This window comes from Phocoena sinus, chromosome 16 (assembly GCF_008692025.1).
Source record: "Phocoena sinus isolate mPhoSin1 chromosome 16, mPhoSin1.pri, whole genome shotgun sequence".
In the NCBI taxonomy this organism is placed as follows: domain Eukaryota; kingdom Metazoa; phylum Chordata; class Mammalia; order Artiodactyla; family Phocoenidae; genus Phocoena; species Phocoena sinus.
In genome coordinates, this window is record NC_045778.1 from 30667436 (window position 1) to 30688079 (window position 20644).

The following is a 20644-nucleotide window of genomic DNA, read 5'->3' on the forward strand; positions in this document are numbered from 1 at the left end:
GGCCTGTTCTTTGCCAGACACGGAGACACACCTGTCTCCTGGACCTCTGAGCCTAGAGGGCAGGAGAGAGTTAATAGACAAGAAGTTTCACAGATGGGGAAGAAGCACAGCCTCTGCAGGATGTAATGGCCTGGGGTGCCCTGCGGGTCACCTGATTTTACAGACAGGGAAGCAACTGGAGGGTGGGAGTGGCTCTCCCAGGACAGCGATCCTGCCCCTCTCTGGAGCTGTTGCTTCCCCCCAAGGGGCTGCCTTGTCCCTTCACCAGCCTGGTTCTCCCGACCTCTGCACCAGTAGCCCAAAACTAAACATCAGTGTGTTGTGCTCCGTGTGGGGTATGGGGACAGTGCCTCCCAGGTTCAGCCTCAGAATGCAAGGGCTGGGGATCACCTTTCTGGAAGTGCATCCTGTTGTCTGTCACATCCTAAGCACTAGGGGAGACCCAAAGGGGGCTTCAGAATCAAGCACCCTCATGATGGCGAGAGCAAGAGGCTCTGGAAGCACTGCCAAGCTCAAGGGGCATGGAGTTTTGAGAAAGACAGCTTCATGGGGAGGTGGCCCTCGAGCCAGACGGGCCGATGTAATGTCCCTGGATGTCAGGGCAGGAAGGGCCCCCGGCACCATCTGGTTCAGCTGGTCTCCTTTGCGGGTGGGGTGGGCATTTTCTGGGTGGGTGGAAAACAGCAGGGGCAGAGGAGAGGAGGTGGGGCGTCCTGGCATCTGGTGGGCAGCTTGGCTTCGAGACACTGATGACCTTTCCCCGCTCCTTTCTCTGCCACCATAGCCCAACTACGGAAACCAGCAATATGGACCAAACAGCCAGTTCCCCACCCAGCCAGGCCAGTACCCCACCCCCAATCCCCCACGGCCGCTCACCTCTCCCAGCTACCCCGGGCAGCGGATGCCCAGCCAGCCGAGCACCGGGCAGTACCCGCCCCCCACAGTCAACATGGGGCAGTATTACAAGGTGAGTCCCACCACCCCACGGGCCCCTTCCCTCCTTACCACCTCACCTCCCCACCCCTGCCTGTGTCATCCTGACCCTGGCTGTCCCCTGGGGTCACCAGGGGGCAGGCGGAGATCTCTGGATGTGATCTCATGTGCTCAGAGCTGTGCATGCAGCGGCCAGAATGACAGACTGGCTTTTCTTGGTTCCTGTTCTCGTGGGGCTCAGATGATGGTTTTCCTTCTCCTTTTACTATTTATAGCACGTACGAGATAATAACAATGAAGGAAATATATTTTTTTAAGTAAAAGCACCCACCCCGATATATTTACGTTTGACTGTAGACTTTGTCCCCGCGCGTGTGGGCATCAACCGTGCTGTATAGATGTTATTACGGTTGTGATTTTGAATCTGTTTCTTTCACTTGAACACAGCCTGTTCCTTATCGCTACAGTCCCCGTGGCTGTCACTTTTCATGGCTGCCTGACATTCTCCGGGGAGCCACACCACATTTTATCCTTTCTGTTGGACATCTGGGTTTTTTCTGAGTTTTCACTTTTGAAATAGTACTATAATCAATGTTTTCAGGCGTATAGCTCTTTCCTTCTTTGGGATCATTATAAAGTACATTCTCAGGAGTGAGGAAGACTCTGGAAATATTTTACACTTATTTGCCAATGAATCACGCCAACTTACATGACTACCCAGCCCTTGGCTTACATGGGCTTACTATTTTTAGCCCGACTGCAGCACGCGAGGTGTTGCTATTTTTATAAACTTGCTCAATTAGTAGCTATGGGCAGAGAGAGGCGGAACACTGACCGTGGCAGTGGTGTGCTCTGCCCCCACCGCACTCCCCACCCCAGCACTGGGCGGGCCTCTTCAGCATCCCCTGTCCTCCTGGAAGGTTTTCGTTTCAGGAGGGAGAGCTGGGTAGCTTTTCTGCCTTCCGTTCACGGCACTGTTTATCTTGCTTTACCAGCCAGAGCAGTTTAATGGACAAAATAACACCTTCTCTGGAAGCAGCTACAGCAGCTACAGCCAAGGGAACGTCAATAGGGTATGTTTCAGTTTCCATCTCGGGAATTAGAACCCACATGCACTGTGTTAGAGGGGGCCTCACCGTTCCTGCCCCAGCCTTTCTGGACGTTAGTGGGGTCGTCCGCTCCAGGGCCCAGAGATGCTTGGAGGAGCTGCATCTCAGATGGGTGGGCCAGGGATGAGTGTGGATCTGGCCAGTCCTGGGAAGAAAACAAGGTGGGGACTGAGAGAGGAAGGGAAGGGACTCCTGGAGATGCTTCACGCCTGACTCCATCTGGGGACCCCAGTGGGGTGGGGTGGCGATGAAGGACACGGCCTGGAGCCATGATGTGGGCAGCGGGAGACCTGGCATTGTTCCTAGTATCCTTCTTCTCCCAAGATTATATTAGGCGAATTCCCCGTCACCCTGAGCCTGTGTCCTCATTGGTCAAATGGGCTGGGGACCCTACAATCCCCCTGGTGCCATGACCCAAGTGAAGGGTGGGGAGAACCTTTCCAGGCCCACCTGTCTTCCCATAGGGTCAGAGGCCTGAGTGTGGCCAGAGTGGAGGAAGGGGCTTTCCTGGGGGGCTCTCCTCCCTCGGGGGAGCAAGGGCCATAGCCCTAGGACCCTAGGGTGGGTGGGGCACGTGTCCACAGCCGTGGTCCCTCCTTATGCCCGTGAGCCCATAACCTATATGTGGTTTCTCTTTCCCTCCAGCCTCCCAGGCCGGTTCCTGTGGCAAATTACCCCCACTCACCTGTTCCAGGGAACCCCACGCCCCCCATGACCCCCGGGAGCAGCATCCCCCCATACCTGTCCCCCAGCCAAGACGTTAAACCCCCCTTCCCACCGGACATCAAGCCAAATATGAGTGCTCTGCCCCCACCCCCAGGTGAGCGCCCTGCTCTCTCCTTCCCTCCTCCCTCCCTCGTCAAGCCAGCTCCACCGCATCCAGCCACAGTGTGCCAGGAGCCAGGGGGCTTGGAAGTCTGCCTGCCTGCCTGCCTGCCTCTGGGGGCTGGGCGCGGGGGTTGTGAGAGCAGGCCTCCTTCCACCTGCCTGAGCGGCTGGAGGCTGGGAGGGAAAGCACCTCTCAGCTGTGGCAAAGGGCTGGGAGGAGAAGCCAGCCGGGGCTTCCAGAGCAGGGGGCAGGTGGAGACAGGAGGGGATGCAGAGCGGGGGGATGAGTGGGAAGTGGGAGGCAGAGATGGTCAGGATGGGGTCGGAGGGACCGGAAGAAGCCAGGGGCTGCCTGGTATGCCCTTGAGCACACAGCCCAGCTGCCGTGGCCCTGTTCACACACGCGCCCAGAGCGTGCAGCCGAGGGTGCGTGTCGTGTGCCGCCGGGGCGAGGGCCGTGCGGCTCACCTGCTCCTCCCCCACGCAGCCAACCACAATGACGAGCTGCGGCTCACGTTCCCGGTGCGGGATGGCGTGGTGCTGGAGCCCTTCCGCCTGGAGCACAACCTGGCCGTCAGCAACCACGTCTTTCACCTGAGGCCCACAGTCCACCAGACGCTGATGTGGAGGTGAGCGTCAAGGCACAGCATAGCCCGAGCCGGGTGGAGGTGGCCCCAGTGCTGACATTCCTGGGCCCTGGCATCGCCTGAGACACGTGGTAACAGCATTTGCTTGACACCGTCACCTGTCGAGCATTGCTGACTGGGCCCTGCTGTGTGCAAGGCCCTGGGGGTGGCAAAGCGAACCCGCGGGTGCCGGGAGACAGACAAATCTGCCTTGGCTTCGTGGCCTGAGGGTAGGGAGCTGCTGTCACCCACCCCAGTCCTGATGAGACAGTGGTCAAGAACAGATTCCCAGAGGAAAACGTGGCTAGCTCAGGCTGAGAAAGAGGATGTTCCAGCAGGGCCCCCGGGTTGGCCCCGAACGTGGCTCATGTGGTCAGAGCCAGGAATATAGAGAGAGGAGCAGGAACAGGGCCGGGTCCTTCCTGCAGATGGCGAGCAGCTGGCCACCGGGTGGGGCTGCTGCTCAAACAGTGGGCGCTGGAGTGAGGGGTCTGGAGGCCCCCTGCTGGGCCAGGCTCTGTGTCCTGAGCCTCCTATACCTGATCTCTTTTGATCTTATGAGTGGGCATCGCTTGCCCCGTTGACAGTGAGGAAACTGAGGCCAGAGAAGTGATTAGCTTGGATGGGTCCTCGCAGCTAGCAAGGGGCAGAGCTGGGACTCGGGCCCGGGTCTCTCAGACACCAGAGCGCATTGGTGTCTCCACCCTCGGTTCCTCCTCCGTGGGCAGGACTCACACTGCCTCACTGTGTCAGTGACCAAAGGCCTCAGCTGCCCAGTGAGCACCCTGAGGGCACGAGACGTGTCTGAGCTGGGCACGTGCGCACACACCACGGTGCGCGCACAGCTGGCCCGTTGCCTGGAGCAGGCCAGAGGCAGCTGGGGTGGGCAGGAGGGCACGGGAGTGCACTCAGGCAAAAGGGTAGAGGGACCCGCATGCAGGGGCCCTGCTCACCCGCTGCTCCTTAGCCGTGAGTACCGTCGCCTGCGAGACCTTCTGTGGCTCGGCCACTGGCCCTGCTGGCTTTGTGGGGACTCCTTCGGTGCCGTGTCCTTGGGGCCCACCGCAGGGGTAGGGGGGCGGGAACTGAGCCAGGCAGCCCCTGGCCAGGGCTGCTTCTCCCACAGGAGCTCAGGGCATAATCAGCCTTCCAGCTGGCCTCGTTGAGTTAGCGTCTGTCCGTCTGTCTCTGTCCTGGGGAAACAGGAGGCGTACTTCCGTGCAGGGGACTGAGGCGGATTGTGGCCAGAGCTGTGGGGCTGTGGTTGAACAGTATATGGGAGGCATGGGGGGAATTTGGGTCGTCGGGATGGGGTTTGATGGGAGGCCTGGGCAGGGGAACGTCCAGGGTGAGAGAGGAGGAGAGCTCGAGGCGGCTGGGGGAGCCTTCGTGGCTGAGGACAGGGTGCCGAGTGACTCGGTGGGGGGCTCTGGTGAGGGAGGGGTCGTGGAGGCCATGGGCAGCCCCCTCGCAGAGCCGCCCTGAGCCTCGCCCCGCCCCCAGGTCTGACCTGGAGCTGCAGTTCAAGTGCTACCACCACGAGGACCGGCAGATGAACACCAACTGGCCAGCCTCGGTGCAGGTCAGCGTGAACGCCACGCCCCTCACCATCGAGCGTGGCGACAACAAGACATCCCACAAGCCCCTGCACCTCAAGCACGTGTGCCAGCCGGGCGCACACCATCCAGATCACCGTCACCGCCTGCTGCTGCGTGAGTGTGCGGGCGGGCCCGAGATCCTCAGCCCCTCTGGGCCTCAGCTGCGTCAGGGGTCTCCATCCCCCTTCCCCAGGAGTGATCTTTCAGGAGTACCCCAGAAACATGCCACAGTCCCCCCCAGGGCCGTGGGGTGAAATTCAAGCCGCCGTGCTCTGGTCCGAGGCCTGGCCTTTTCTCCTACCGCAGCCTCCATCTGGTCTACACACTCACCTCCCTTTGCTCGTGTAGATTCTCCTCCCGGACACCATCCCCCGTGCCCACCACCTTCTTCCACTGAGGAAGTTCTGTGTGTCCCTCAAAGCTAGGTTCCGTTCGTGCCTCGTTTGCAAGAAATTTTTATATTCTAATCACTTCTTCCCCTGAGAACCAACTCCACCAAGTCTGGAGTTAACTCCTTCCCTTTGTCACTCAACCATGCTGTCTCAGAACTGTGTATGTGTGTCCCCTGACCTGTGACTCACTGATCTGGGACCACGTCTGAGCCACACTCCTGTCCCCCAAGATCAGGGCCTGACACTCAGGGCTTGTCCGGGGATTTGCAGAGTACCTGCCCCACTCTGCTGGCCTCCCTGGAGGAGAAGGAAGAGCTCTGATCCTGCCCTTATGAGGGTTGGGGCGCCACGACCACCCGGGGATAAGAGTCACAGGACTGGGGATGCTGTCAGAGTGAGGAGCCTGCGGGGGCTTGTTGGGGGTTGCAGTCCTGGAAGGCTTCCTGGAGGAATGAAGACAGGACAACATCCTCTGGCGGGAAGGGTGGAGGAGGCATGATGGGGAACAGCGGGGCGAGGGGCAGGAGGGCCAAGGCTAGGAAGTGAGTTTGGCCCGGATTTTGATGCCTTGTGTCCCATAACCACATCCCAGGGGTCTATCAGCATCAGAGTCAGCCTTGTTGGCATAGACAGCAGCAGCTGCCCCCGGGTAGTGACCCCGGTCTGGGTCCCCAGCTCGCAGGTCCCAGGACACATCCTGGGCCTCAAGGGCTCTCTCCCAGGTCCCAGGGGACCCTCTCCTAACGGGGCATCACCATGGACGTGGGGCCCTTTTCCTCCGCGGCCTAGGCCTGCGGAGGCCCAGGTGGCAGGCGTGGGGGCCATGCGGCAGTGACCGAGCCTCTGCTCTTTCTCGGCAGTCCCACCTCTTCGTGCTGCAGCTGGTCCACCGGCCCTCCGTGCGCTCCGTGCTGCAAGGCCTCCTCAAGAAGCGGCTCCTGCCCGCAGAGCACTGCATCACGAAAAGTGAGTGGGGGCTCGGGAGCTGGAACCAGACCCCAGTCCCACCACGTTCATTGTCCCCTGGGCCTGGCACCACCAGGCCCTGAGTGTTCCCTGGCACTAGCCCGTCCCCCTCCGATGCCCCTCCTCTGGGGCTGTGGGGATGATCAGATGAGCACACAGTACCGTGAGTACAGCATGTAGGGCAGATTAAAACAAGACGCCATGGTGGAGGTAGGCCAGGCAGGCTTCCTGGAGGAGGTGATCACCTGGAAGGATGGGAGGAACTGGAAGAGGGGGTTCTTCATCAGGAGAAAAGCACAGGGGTGGATTCCACCTCAAAAGCCCAGGCCTAACTCAAGAAGGGGCGACTTGGCTCTGACTCCCAGGTGCAGACACTTGGGGGCCGGGGGGGGAGGGGGGCGCATCACTGCTCCCCCCTTCAAATGTGCTTCTTCACGTCCTGAGCCCTAGAATCCGGCCAGGCCATTACCACATTTGGAGAATTAAGTGCAAAAGTGCCTGTGGGGCTCTCCCACTGACCCAGAAAGTCAGTGAAGTGCCAGACTGGGTTTCTGCAGGGTTTGCAGAAAGTCCTGCCTTCCTAGTGAAGACAGGGCATGAACTGCAGAGACTGGGGGACTGATGCAGCCACCTCCAGGGGCACTTCACACATGTCACATGTAGAGTGTCATTCCAGAGCACTGGGAGGCCCAGGGCCTCCGGCGTGCTGAGCTGCCTTTTGCCCAGGTGGGGGTGCCCTGCCCCTGTTCATGAGACCTCCCCGTGTTGGGGGGCGTGGAGAATCAGAGTGTGTATCAGCCACTTGAAGGAGTGGGGGGTGTGCAGGACGGCCCTGCCCTCCTTATCCACCTGTGCCTCCGCCCTACAGTCAAGCGGAATTTCAGCAGCGTGGCTGCCTCGTCAGGCAACACGACCCTCAATGGGGAAGACGGCGTGGAGCAGACAGCCATCAAGGTGTCTCTGAAGTGCCCCATCACATTCCGGCGCATCCAGCTGCCTGCTCGAGGCCACGATTGCAAGCACGTCCAGGTGAGCAGTCCCAGGGAGAGCGTCCCGGAGTCTGGCTGCGATGGCGAGGAGTAGGCGGGGGGATGGGCAGCAGGGCCTGTCTGCAACCCCGGAAGGATGCCATGACCATCAGGAGCTGATTTCACTCACTCACTCCTGCCATCATTTATCCTCTGAGCATCTTCTCTGTGTGCTCAGAGCTAGGTTCCCAGGGGGCTACAGAGCTGGATTTAGACAGTCCCAGCCCTGGCAGACGTGAGATGCCCGCTGGAAATTCTGCGCATACGGCCACTACGGCTGATAGGGAACCTGAAAGCAGGGACGCCTCTGCCTGGTTCACTGCTGTGTCCCGAGGCCCTGCCCTGAGCAGGTACTCAGGAAGTGGCTGTGGGATGAGTGACTGTCACAGTTTGGGTGGCTAAATGCGGGCAGCCCAGGTGGGTGGGATTCACTGGGTGGGGGCTGCCGTGGGGCCAGGCCAGCCGCACCCTCAGCCCCACCCTCTCACAACTGGCCCTGAGGGCTTCATAGTGGGTCGGGAGCCTCCCAGCCCTGCTAACCCCCATCCCCGGGAAAAAGGGGGCAGCAGAGGTCTGGTCGCTTTATTTGTCTGACGCACTGATGAACTGGATGGGGTGTGTCCTCCATGCCTGGGCCAGGCCAGGGAGAGGGGCTGTCATGGGGCAGGATCGGTGAGAGGTGGCTGCAGGGGAACCAGGAAGGCTTCTCAGAGGCCATGGGTCCTCTGGGGCACAGGGATGGTAGGAGGGCTGGACACAGGTATGCAGGGATTCCACGTGGCCCGAAAACTGTAAGCACAGCAGAAAATCGGCAAGGTCATCACCCCTCTCAACCCTGGGTCTCTCCATCACCTGTCTCCCTCCCTGGTGGGACGTCTTCATGAGGGTCCCGGAGGCAGTGGCACTTGCATTTAACAGGTTTCTGAGAGCCCTGCTCTCATCTGTCTGTGTCTCCCGGCCTCCACAGTGCTTTGACTTGGAGTCGTACCTGCAGCTGAATTGCGAGAGAGGGACCTGGAGGTGTCCTGTGTGCAAGTGAGTGATGCCCACCTCAGCATAAGCTACGTCACCGGGCTCCAGGAGGAGCTGAGGCCCTGCTCTGTGGGGTCCAGCCACCTCCACCTGCCCTAAACACGGATGAGAGAACCCAAGCACAGCAGAGGGGCTCAGATCACGGGGGCTGTGCACAGTCCCTTGGTATCAAGCGGTCACAAGGCTGCCCTCTCCTGTCGGTGCCCCAAGTAGGAACCAGTGGCAGGGCCCGAGTCTCTTGGACACAGAGGGGAGGAGTGGGCTGTGGCCTCACCCGCTAGGGTCCAGGAGCAAAGGCCAAGCCCCCTCTCTCCTTTTCCAGTAAAACCGCTCTGCTCGAGGGCCTGGAGGTAGATCAGTACATGTGGGGCATCCTGAATGCCATCCAACAGTAAGTGGGCCTCCCCACACTAGGGCAGGGGGTGGGGGAGGAGGTGGGGGGCGGGATGCTGACCTGAGTTGCATGAGGTGAGTGTGTGATCACCCCTGATACCCTATCCCCCACTGGCCGGCAGACCATTTTCCCACATCCCCCACCTCTCTGCCACTTTAAGGGGTTCTGTAGCTGGGGGCAAATGAACTTTCCAGAAAGGACCAACCTCAGCCAGAGCAGGAAGTTGACATGGCCGCGTCTCGGGTGGAGGCTTTGGGGCCCGCCGCCCCATGCCCAGCCACTTGCTTTCCTAGTCTCAGTCTCCCCATCTTTCAAAAGTTATAAAAATCCATCACACTTCTGTCCTATGCAGAACGTGGTGGGAATGGCGGCAGAGGGAGCCTGGACGAGGACATCTCAGTGTCTGTCCGAGCTGGAGGCCCTCATGTCCAAAGCCCGGTACCCCAGAGGCTCAGCTCTGCCCCCTTGCTCCCCCCAGCTCCGAGTTTGAAGAGGTCACCATTGACCCCACATGCAGCTGGCGGCCAGTGCCCATCAAGTCGGACCTCCACATTAAGGATGACCCTGACGGCATCCCGTCCAAGCGGTTCAAGACCATGAGTCCCAGCCAGATGATCATGCCCAATGTCATGGAGATGATCGCAGCCCTGGGCCCCGGCCCGTCCCCCTATCCACTCCCGCCCCCTCCCGGGGGCACCAACTCCAACGACTACAGCAGCCAAGGTGGGTGATGGCCGACAAGGAGGGAGGGAGAAGCCCCAGCAGGGGCCCAGGATTTCTGGGGATGGTGGCAGGTGCAGGGAGGGTGTGGTGTGAAGAGGCAGAGGTAATGCACGCCCCCAAAAAACAATACCACATCGCTGAAATTGGGGATACAGCGGCCTGTGCAATGCCATCCTCCCCCACTCCATCCAGCCAGCCCTGTGGGTTGGCACCCAGCTGGGAAGGCATGAGTGAGGAGCTGCACCGAGAGCCAGCCTCCCGCCTTTCGCACCCCCCGCTGCCCAGCCTCCCTCCTGACTGCTGGATCTGCCTGGTCGGCAGCTGCCAAGCTTAGGGGCTTCAGAGCCTGCTTTGCTGGGGCCACTAAGACTACACCCCTCCTGGCGCTCCTGGCCCTCCCGTGTTGCCCTCTGACATCTACGTATTGTCCCTGTCCCTGCAACTCTCCCACCCTTCCAGAGACGGGGTCCAGGGGCCTGGAGCCACCAGCCTTCGGCCACCAAGGTCACTGTCACTGCCCCCTCACTTCCTGCTGCCCAGAGCAAGCTGCGCTGCACTGCACTGCCCTCAGTTCCCAGAAAGTACCCCCCCCCGCCCCCCAAACACTGGACATGGCAGCTCCCTGCAGAACCCCTGCTCTTAGGTTCCTAGGGGTCCTGGATGATTAAAGGCCCAGAGAGGTTAGCCTACCTAGCCAGAGTCCCACAGCATGCTGAGCGCCCCAGCTTTCCAGTGTGCTGATCCTCTGAGCTCTCACCGCGGCCACGTGGTGGAGGAAGCAGCGGCTTGGGAGGCCAGACAGCTGGCTCTGAGGTGTCATCTTGAATCTGGCACAGCTTTCTTTATGGACTTGGCAGACTCCGACCTCCCCGTCTGGGCCTGGGTGGTCCCAGTGATGAAGGGCAGCCTCATGGGGGCTGTGGGTGAGCAGGTCTGGGGGGCTCGCTCAGCAGATCCTGTGGAAAGTTCAGACTGGGGCCTCATTCCACGTGTCCCGCCACAGGAGCCCGACTACCCTTTCCTCCTACGCTAGCCCTGCTTGTGGCTGTACACCGGCACACGCCCTGGGGTACTAAGGCCCGCAGGAGAAGGCTGCATCGCTGCCCCGCTGTACGGCCCTGAGGTCTCCGGCTGCAGGAGCCGACTCTAGCCTCTCAGGAGGGTGGGCCTTGGTTCCTCCTTTACACTCTGAGTTTCCTGGGGTGGCCGTCTTCCCTCTGGGTCACATCCCTCCCCATCTCGTTCCCTCCCCAGGCAACAGCTACCAGGGCCATGGCAACTTTGACTTCCCCCACGGGAATCCCGGTGGGACGTCCATGAACGACTTCATGCACGGACCCCCCCAGCTCTCCCACCCCCCGGACATGCCCAACAACATGGCCGCCCTTGAGAAGCCCCTCACCCCATGCAGGAGACTGTGAGTACCTCTTCCTCGCCGCTGACCGTCCACCTCCCCGGTGCCCCCAGCCCCAGTGTGGGGCTGACGGGGACAGAGGGCTCCCCTGGGCCTTTCTGATGTTTGCCTAGTTCCCTACCAGGCAAAGGGGAGGACTGAGAGTTGAGTCTCGGGACCCAGGAGGGCGTGGGAGGCCTGACTGAGGCGGGGTCGTGGCCCATCAGTGTCCTTGGATTTGGCCGTCTCACCCAGGACATCAGATTCTCAGATGGGGAAAGCTTCAAGCTCTTACCTGCACACACATTGCGTGCACACATGCAGATGCCCGCACACCCCCTACATACAGGCCCACACCCCCACACACCCGGCACACATCCTGTACGCACACACGCACAGCCCCATCCCCTTTCTCCCCCTCTTACACACACTACTTCATCCACCATCTAGAATTTAGTCCCAGACCCAGGCACTTATTCCCCAGGGGTCTGAATCTTCAGGGTATCCCCTCCTCCTGCAAAAAGAAACATTAGGATTTCTACTTATCCCAAGAGTATCCACTTCTCGTCCTCTTTCACGTATTTACGCACACTGTATTGCTGAGAAAGCCCCTTCAGGTGAGGTGGCCTGTGCTGTCCAGAGGCCTTCCCTTCCTGTGGCGCCGACAGCAGTGGTGGGAGGCCTGGCCGCCTCCCGAGTCCTTACCTAGGCAGCGATGGATGATTGCACTTGATCTAGCAGACGTTTTCTGAGCCTGGTCTCCCGGCTGTGCCTTGTACCAGGTGTAGGCAAGACAGACACAGGCCTCAAGCTAATGGAGCAAAAGTTCTGGCAGTGCCCGGATGGAGGAAGAACACTTGGGGTTTTGAGGAAACCGAGGCCCAAGGGCTGGAGACTGAGGCCTCAGTCATTCTTTCTGTCCCTGGTCTCTCATCTTAGCAGGAGGGGCAGTCACTGAGGGCCTGGCCGTGGGTCCTGGGCCACAGCAGCCAGAGAGAAGGGTCCAGGGGTCTCGCCGATGCCTGGCAGTGGAGTTGGGCCTACACCCGAAGGTACCTCTCCAAGCTCTCCCAGTCTCCATCATGTGGCCTGGAAGGAAGGGGCCTATGGATTGTACTGTGTTACCCACAGCTGACATGGAGTTGGGAAACATCCAGCACTGGGCCAGGGACTGTCCTGTGCACCAGAGCCACCAATGCTCAGCACGAGTGACTATTAACCAGAAGGACTCTAAATGAGGGGCACTGCAGCAGCTTCCCTGCAGGAACCCCGAATGCCAGGTTGGAAATAGCTGCTTTCACCAGCCTTCTGCCATGTTTTCGCAAGTTACTTTCTGCCCCACGGGGCTTCCAATTTCGGGGGGCGTCTCTCCTGGCCCCCTTCCCCAGCCCTGCTCCCCAGGACGTCAGCCTTCCATGTCCAGGAGTCACCCAGATCACACCCCTGCTCCACATTGATCTGGCACCTTCTGTCTCCTCACAGTTCCCAGCACTGGAAGATGGCAGCAGGGGTGCTGTGTGCTTTCTGCGTCCAACAAGGCCTTTTCCTGCCTTGTCAGCCCTGCCACCAGGGTCCTCGCAGAGGGACTTAAGCCCTTGAGTTGACTTCACAGCCCCCCCAGGAAGCTTTTCAGATATGCACTGTCCTTGTCCGTCTCTGGGCTTTTGTTAGATGAGAACTGGACCCAGAGGTACGGCTGTGCAAGGTGGTGTGGTGCGGTCACAGGTCAACAACCCACCTGCCCAACCAGAGCAGCCTGACCCGGCTGAGCACGAGGCCAGGAAGGATTCCCAGGCGCACGGACTGGTGGGAGGGCTCCAACCAGGTGCTGGCCCACCCAAGGCTCTCCCGTGCCAGGTGGGAGGTTGACAGGTGTGTCAGCAGGTCCCAGAGAGCACTTGTCCCTCCAGGTTCTGAGATAATCCAGCAAGATGTCAGGGCCGAGGGCGTTAGTTGTGTCAGCAGATCTGGGGACTGTCTGGGGCTGGGCTGCTCCAGGAGTGTGGAGCCCCTCACTGCCCCCCACTTCCCAGAATGGTCGCTGTGGAGCGTCACAGGCTGGCCTCGCCGACAGCTGTGAGGGCTGACCTGCCGCTTCTGGTTCTTCTTACTTTGTGTGCACCCCACAAGTGGTTCCCCCAGGGTCAGCAGCCTTCATGTCACATGGTCATCCCTCGTTCTCAAGGCCCGGGCTGGAGGGGCACTGTGCTGCAGAGGGCCACCTGGACCGTGGGCAGGGGCCAGCCCACAGCAAGGCTTGGGGAGCAGCTTTTAGGAGAAACAGGAAGAGGAACTGGTGTCTGGAGAAGATCAGGGATGGTGTCACTGCAGTCTGCAAACCCACGAAAGAAGTGTCAGTGTTTCTGTGTGGCCCAGAAGACAGGGCTGGGAGGAGGGTAGTGACCAGGGAGACATTTAGTCACCTGGCTGCCCATTTCAAGTGAGAGGCCTGGCCAGTCAGTGAGCTCCCTTCACTCGCAGGGTGTGAGGGGGGCCCGGGGACCGTTGGGGATGCCGTGGGTGGGGCCCCAGACTTAGACTTGGCCTTTCACTCCGAGACCTGAACTCTGAAGGCAGGGTGGCTTGAGGCAGCAAACAGACCTACAGGGCGAGTTTTAAGTCCCACCCACTCGTGTCCCCTGCCCACCCATAGCCCCGACGGTTCAGGACACGCGCGGGGTGGTGGGGGGGGGGCGCCTAGGTTATCTACGAGAGAAGCACGCCTGTTGCTGCCTAGGCGGGTGGCCAGCAGGAAGGTCTGGCAGGACTCAGAAGCCCCAGGTCGCCTCCTTTACTTTGGGCACAGCTCCGTCCTACCCCGGGACAGCAGGCAGAGCTTACACCGAGGCCCCGCTGCCCCCGGAGCCGGCGTGCCTCGTGTCGCCCCCAGGCCAGGGCCCGCGTGGAGGCGCAGGCCCCCATGAGCTGCACGCCTGCCCCATGCTGTCGTCCGTGTCTGCTCCCCGCCGCCCCGGCTCGGGCCTGCACCACGCCGCCAGCAGCACTCCCGCCCGCCTCCCTGCTCCCCGGAAACATGCCCATTTCGCTTCTCCATCCTGCCCTTGCTGTTGTTCATTGTGCTGGTGTCCGGGCTAGGGAGACAGAGGGGCTCCCAGGGGCCTGGGCCCCGATCTCAGGGTCTCTGCTAGTCTCAGAGCCCCTGGCCGCCTCCCTCCCTGCCCCACATGGCTTCAGCCTCCCTGACTGGCGGTTTTTGGGGGAGGATTTGTTTGCTTGTTTGTTTGTTTCTCTGCAAAAAAAAAAAAAAAAGCATTCAGCTTTGTAGAGGGGTGGCTTTGTTTTGGGGGTTTCGTTATTTTCCTGGTTTTGTTTGGTTTTCATTTCTCCAGGCATCTCGTCGCTGTACCTCGTCACCTCACCTTTCTTTTTCCTGCTCTCTCCTCCTCCACAGATGCCACATGCTGGCAGTTCTGACCAGCCCCATCCCTCCATGCAACAAGGTTTGCACGTCCCACACCCCAGCAGCCAGTCAGGGCCTCCATTACATCACAGTGGGGCTCCTCCTCCTTCCCAGCCTCCCCGGCAACCGCCACAGGCCGCTCCCGGCAACCATCCACACAGTGACCTGACCTTTAACCCCTCCTCAGCCTTAGAGGGTCAGGCCGGAGCGCAGGGAGCGTCCGACATGCCGGAGCCTTCGCTGGATGTAAGTTGGGGTCACCACGTGTCTTGGCCTGGGGCCGGGACTGCCCGAGAGCAGGGGCGGGTGTCGAGGGCCCGAGGCCCGGGGTGGAGGAGAGATACAGCGGTGAGGAGCGGGTGGGCGGGTGGAGGGTGGGCCCCGCCAACCTGCCTCCCCTGTGGCTCCAGGACCGGGGAACCCCACAGTGGGCAAGCCTCAGCGAGGGTGCCACACCCCTTGCCCCACCCTGCCGGCCCCGCCCCCGTCCCCTTGGCCACAGTCCTGCCGCGCGGCCCTGCCCTCCCTCCCCCAGGCCCTCACAGAGTCCCTCTGGGCCGGTCCTGGAGGCAGCACAGGAGGGTCCATCCCCCCCTTCTTCCCACCTCCCGTTCCCCGACATCGGCTTGCCATCGCTGCATCTGCCGCTCTCTGGCCCAAGGCAGGGGAGGGGCTGGAGGGACAGGTCCCTCTGTCTGTCTCGCTGGTGTGTGTCTCCAGTTTCTAGTCTGTGTGTTGTCCATGCCCTGTGCTTTTGCTCACTCCATCGCTCACTCTGAGAGGCCCCCACGTGGGGTGACAGAAGGCTCGGCCTCGGGTCACACTGGGGGGCGGGGGCGGGGGGCGTCGTGTGACTGAGGCAGAAGCGGGCAGCTGAGATTCAGGGATCACCCCCCTTGAGAACTGAATGGTCTGGAAGGTGGGCGAGGGGGACACTGAATGATGGGTGTTGGGTAGCTGGGCAGGGCTGCCAGCGAGGGACACGGCCCTTGCCCCGCCCACCCCTCGCCCCCAGGCTCTAGATTCCCAGAGAGGAGGCCTGCCCTCTCCTTGGTCACGTCCCAGCCCCAGCAAGAGTCACCCTTGGTCCCAGCAAGAGTCTCTGGTGAATGGGATTCACTCAGCTTTGGGGCCATCTTGGATTCTTGCCCAACTCTCCTCCCCATGCCAGGCCAGGGCAGGTGCTTTTAGATTGATGAGGGTCCCCTGTGTGACCGAAAGAGTTCAAGGACCTCACAGTAGAGGGTAGGGATGGTCTGTAGCCTCTTCCCGGAGTCTACAGGGAAGAGCAGTGCTGCCAAGCTAGCCGCGGGCTCAGCAAAGAGCCGGGAGCTCTTGGGGGAGGTGTGGGGTGCTGGGAGCCGCAGAGACCCGCCAGCCTTACATGCAAAGCCACATGGCTTCTCCTGGGAGGCATGAGTGACCCCCAGCCCCTTGTGGCAGGGTCTCAGGAACACTGTGCGTGAGGAGCCTTCCCAGCTGGTGGGCCGAGGGCTCCACTCTTCCAGACTTGAAATAAGCACGGGTGTGCCCCAGACTAGCACGGTGGCCTGGATGCATCCAGGGACCACCGGCAATGTTAGTTTCCCCTGTTTGAACCAGGACCCCAGGAGGCAGGTAGAGGGCAAGCGAACAGGTCCGAGGGTGCCCTGCTTCCTCGCCCTGGGCCGGCCCGGCCTTCAGCCGACACCTCATCTGAGCTTCTTTACTTCTTTTCCAGCTCCTTCCAGAACTCACAAACCCTGATGAGCTCCTCTCGTACCTGGATCCCCCTGACCTGCCGAGCAATAGTAATGATGACCTCCTGTCTCTCTTTGAGAACAACTGAAGCCCACCCCTCTGTCGGGGCCACCCCTCCCCACGCGGCCTCCTTCCCCATCTGCCCCACACACTTTCCTGCCGGGAGCCCGTGCCCTCGGACCGCCCCTGCTGCGGCCTTCAGAGCCTAGGGGCGGGAGGGTGCACTGTGAAGGCGGTGCAGGTCTGGAGCCCACGCCCAGAGCAGGCCCCAAAGATGACCCTCGAGACAGGGCGCTGGCTCGGGGAGGGGGCACACGCTGACAGCGGCTTCCAGATGACCCTCCAGTGCCCCCCAGGTTCTTCCAGTTTCTAAACTGTAACCCGGCCTCCCTGCTTCCTGGCCCAGAGCCGCCTCCACGTGACTGTGAACCTGAGGGAGGGGCCCCCGTATCCCAGCGGCCCCGAGCCTTGGAGGAGCAGCAGAGGTTGGTGGCAGTGAGAGCGGCCTGCCCACCACCACTACCACCCACCACAGAAAAGCACAAACCTCTGGGAAAGAGAACTCTCTCAGGGGCCAAGGTTATCGCTTTGACCCCAGACCTCTAAGCCAGGATACCCTGTAAACACTCTCAGAGAGCAGAGAGAAAAAAGACAAGCGTCTGTGTTTGGGAGAGGGTGAGCCATTCCTGCTTGGGGACCGGTGGAAAAGGGAGTCAAGGCCTCCTCAGAGCCAGGATGGCTCCACAACCTCTGACTCAGGCCAGGGCCCAGCCTTAGGGGGGCCAGAGAGAGAAAGAATCCAGCGGAAGTTATTGTGCCCTTAATTGGGGAAGGGGGGAGTGCCGCCAGCCGGATTTGGAGTCCAACAGAAATGGCCAACTTACAACTTTGCTCCAAGCCACCCCCTGTTCTTAAACGACAGCATCTTAAGGCTGCAAAGTCATCTGGGGAAAAGGAACACTGGACTTGGACAGCAAGCGACCCATTTCTCTCCATGCGTCCTGTTTCCTTCCTCTGCTCCCCCCTCGCCCACCTCTCCAAGACTGTTACGTGGGACACCCTCTTCCCTCTGTCCCAGTGCCCCTATGTCTACCCAGACGGCAAGGTGAGTGGTGGAAAGGCAGGGGATGCAGGGGCTCAGCAGCAGGAACCCTGGGCATCACTCTCTCTCTCCGGCTCCTCTGTCTGGTCTGGCCTGTCCCTGTGCTCGAGGCTGCCCCCAGCTCCAGCCCAGTCTGTCGCCGCGTGTGCCAGGATGTGCCCTCGAGCGTCGCGTGGTGTTTGTGTGGCTGTCTCAGACCCCGCGCTTGGCTGCCAGCCTCTCCTTCCCTCCATGTCCCTCTGGCCTCGAAAGCTCACCCCACACTCCTGTTCCAGCAGAAGCAGCCTCTGGTTTCCCCTCCACGCTTCGCTCCATCCAGCTAACTGCTCGCTCTTGGAGTCTCCCGGGTAGCTTCTTGTGAGTCTGTTTTGTTCCAGGCTCCCTTGTGCTCGCCGAGCCGCATGGCCGGTGACGCTGGGCCGTTGGGTCACTTGCGTCCCCTCTGTAAATTCATCGCGCCCCTCCCCTGCTGCTGCCCAAGGCCCTCACCTGCTCCCCCGTCCACTGTCTGTGTTCTCAGTCTCCGTCTCCCTCTCTGTTGGGGGTTGGGGGAACACCCCCAACACTCCTCTGGATGTGACCAGAACGTTGGCCCCAGCTGTTGACTTCCAGTCGCTGTACCAGGCGGCCCGGCCCAAGGTTTTCTGTAGGAAAGCTGCCATCGTCCCATCCCCACCCCTTTTCCTTTGTCCCGTTGTCAGAGGTTTTTTCAAACAGCGTGGTGTTCCGTATACAAATCAATTATTTTAAGAATTGCTTTTGTAAATATCTTTGTGAATATTTTAGTATCGTCTTTGATAATATTCAACATTTTCATGACCTGGTTATAGCCTTTGCTGGTGTTTTTAAAATACCTTGACTCAACGACAAAGACCGAGTCCCTTTTTTAAGAAAAACAACAAACAAAAACAAAAAAGCAACCAGGGCCATTTGTACAGAAGAAGGGACTGAGAGCGTGGGTGGCTGTACAGTGAGTTAGAAGACCAGGCCACCCGCCGTTTGGAGCCATCCCCAGTTGGCTGGTGGGGACAAGACGACGCCAGGTAGCATGTGGCCGTCTCTGCCCAGCGGCCAGAGACCCCAGCTGTGTCGGGCCTTCTGGGAATGTTCTGCCCCAGACAGATTTACAGATGCCTTCCTTGGAAGTTCCCACTTCCTGCTCTGCAACTTTTTCTCAGAAAGGCCTGGGGTCCGTTCTGGTTGTTATCGGGGTGTCCCCCTCTGCTCACTGACCCATCCACAGCTTTCTAGCACAGAGGGTCAATCTGTTCCCCACAGCCCAGGCTCCAGGCACCTGCCTCAGCCATCTCTGAGGAAGCCATGGGCTCGGCACCTGAGGCAGGTTTCCTGGGTCCCCTCCCAAGCGAGCCTCCACCAGCAAGTTCAGCAAAGAGCTTTCCAGAACCGTGGTGCCTGCAGCCCGCGCTCTGGGCGTGTCCTCTTCCAGAGCGGTTTTGGAGCCAGGTCGGGGGGTGGGGGGAGGCATCAAGGCGTCCGGGGCTGTAGCGAGCCCCAGTTGGTGACACATTCAGGTGATGACAGCCTCCCCAAGCAGGGGCGGTTCTGAACTCTGGGGAGATGCTTCCCTGATCCTTTCGGATGACTACTTGGAGCCATAAGTAACCTCAGCAAAAACAATGCCTCAGCCAAGCCACTTCTCCATGACAAGCATCCACCCAGCCCATAGGCATGTTTCTGTCTCCACTCCACAGAACGGACAGGGCGCTGGCGGGCAGGTGGGAAGGCCCAAGTACAAGCAATCGACCCCATCTTCTTGGTTTGAAGCTTTACCCATGTATCCTGTTCCTGTAGCCATTTTTATTTTTTAAGAAACTTCTAATGCTTTCTCCGTAACGGAAGCCCTGAACCCCCAGAGAGCTACACGTCTGCTCCCTCGGCCTGACCCATCCAGACAGGGCGACGTGGGCAGCAGCCACTCAAGGGACGTGTGTACATATGTAAATGAGAAATAGAGACATGTTAACAGATGCATTCATTTCCCTCGGAATGTGTATTGTTTTTATTTTCCGGAACAAAACAAAACAAAAAAAAAGGCTTGGAACTCCATCTTCACGTGGAAAAACTAGACCCTGTCTGTTAGCGTCTGTGAGGTCTCTCTCCGCATCTGTCTCACTCATGTAATATACTCTGACTCTGTGTAGAAAGGAGTTCTTTTTGTTCCGTTTTGTTTTTATTCTACCTACATGTACTACTTAGCTTCAGTGTACTAGTCCTGCCACCTGTGTATTTTTAGGGTGCTATGGAAATAATGAAAAGAAACGGGGATTTCAGAAGAAAATTGTAACCAAATTCATACTTTGTATAATTTTTGATATCATGATCGCAGGTGATTTCACACGTACACACACATGAACACACCCACCGTGCAGCCTGAAGTAACTCCCACTGCGACCGTCATCGTCTCTGTACATCTCTGTACAGTGCAATCATTTCATACTTTAAACTGGTCCGAAAACTAATTGTGATTTCTAGTCTTGCAAAGCTGTATGTAGTTAGATGATGTGACAACCTCTAATATTTATCTAATAAATATGTATTCAGATGAAACCTGTATATTAGGTGTTCATGTGGTTCTTTTGTATTTAAATATCAAATTATTTGACTCTTGCTAGACATTTCTATACTCTGTTGTAACACTGAGGTATCTCATTTGCCCATGTTAATTTTTTTCTAAATAAATGGACGAAAACGAAGGTTCGGCCAACTAGCGATTTTGTGAATGTTAAGGGGCGGTTTGGGTGTTTTCTGATTTTGCTTTTTAGCACCACCCCTGCCCGATCACCCTGCAAAACAAAACAAAACAAAAACTGTGCAGTCAGGTGCTTCGGGTGCTAAGATGGAGGAGCCCCTGACACAGGGGTCCCGGAAGTCGCCCTGGAACCTGGCTCAGGTGAATGTTCAGAGCCCAGTGTCCTCACCTCCTGGTGGACCCCGTCTCCAGCAGGCCCTGGTCCTGGGGAGGGGGCCCTGAACGGTGCCAGGCCCTATATGGGGTGCTGGAGACTCAGACCCAGTGTGACTCGGGGCGGGTGTACGATGCTGGCCGGGCTCAGATGGCGAGCCCTTGTGGATTCTCTGGACTTAGGAACAGGTACCTTGTCAAGTTAATACAGACGCTTTCCTGTTGGCCACCTCTCTCTGGCCACCCCACTTCTCGGCACCCCTGCCCCCCTCCCCTTGAAGGGGACCTTGGGTCTCCTCTTGCCCATGACTGCAATTTACATAGGTTACTTTGCTACAGCCCCTGGCCAGGCCCTGGTTCTAACTGTCTTTACAGCCTCAGGCACACAAACGACTGCCCTTCCTTGTCCCCTCCTGAACTTAGGGGAAGTGAATAT

General features: G+C 59.4%; 1 protein-coding gene across 1 annotated transcript in view; it reads left to right on the plus strand.

The window, feature by feature from the left end:
* The window catches only part of ZMIZ1 (zinc finger MIZ-type containing 1), a 166013-nt gene extending 146014 nt beyond the window's left edge, over positions 1–19999 (plus strand). Inside the window, 15 exon segments of the mRNA XM_032607301.1 lie at positions 785–967; positions 1929–2006; positions 2688–2862; positions 3358–3499; positions 5000–5170; positions 5172–5208; positions 6347–6452; positions 7321–7481; positions 8448–8515; positions 8835–8903; positions 9385–9629; positions 10884–11024; positions 11027–11046; positions 14435–14689; positions 16164–19999. Of these exon segments, the coding sequence (XP_032463192.1) occupies positions 785–967; positions 1929–2006; positions 2688–2862; positions 3358–3499; positions 5000–5170; positions 5172–5208; positions 6347–6452; positions 7321–7481; positions 8448–8515; positions 8835–8903; positions 9385–9629; positions 10884–11024; positions 11027–11046; positions 14435–14689; positions 16164–16271 (1959 nt within the window). The 3' untranslated portion in view covers positions 16272–19999.
* The last annotated feature ends 645 nt before the right edge of the window (positions 20000–20644 follow it).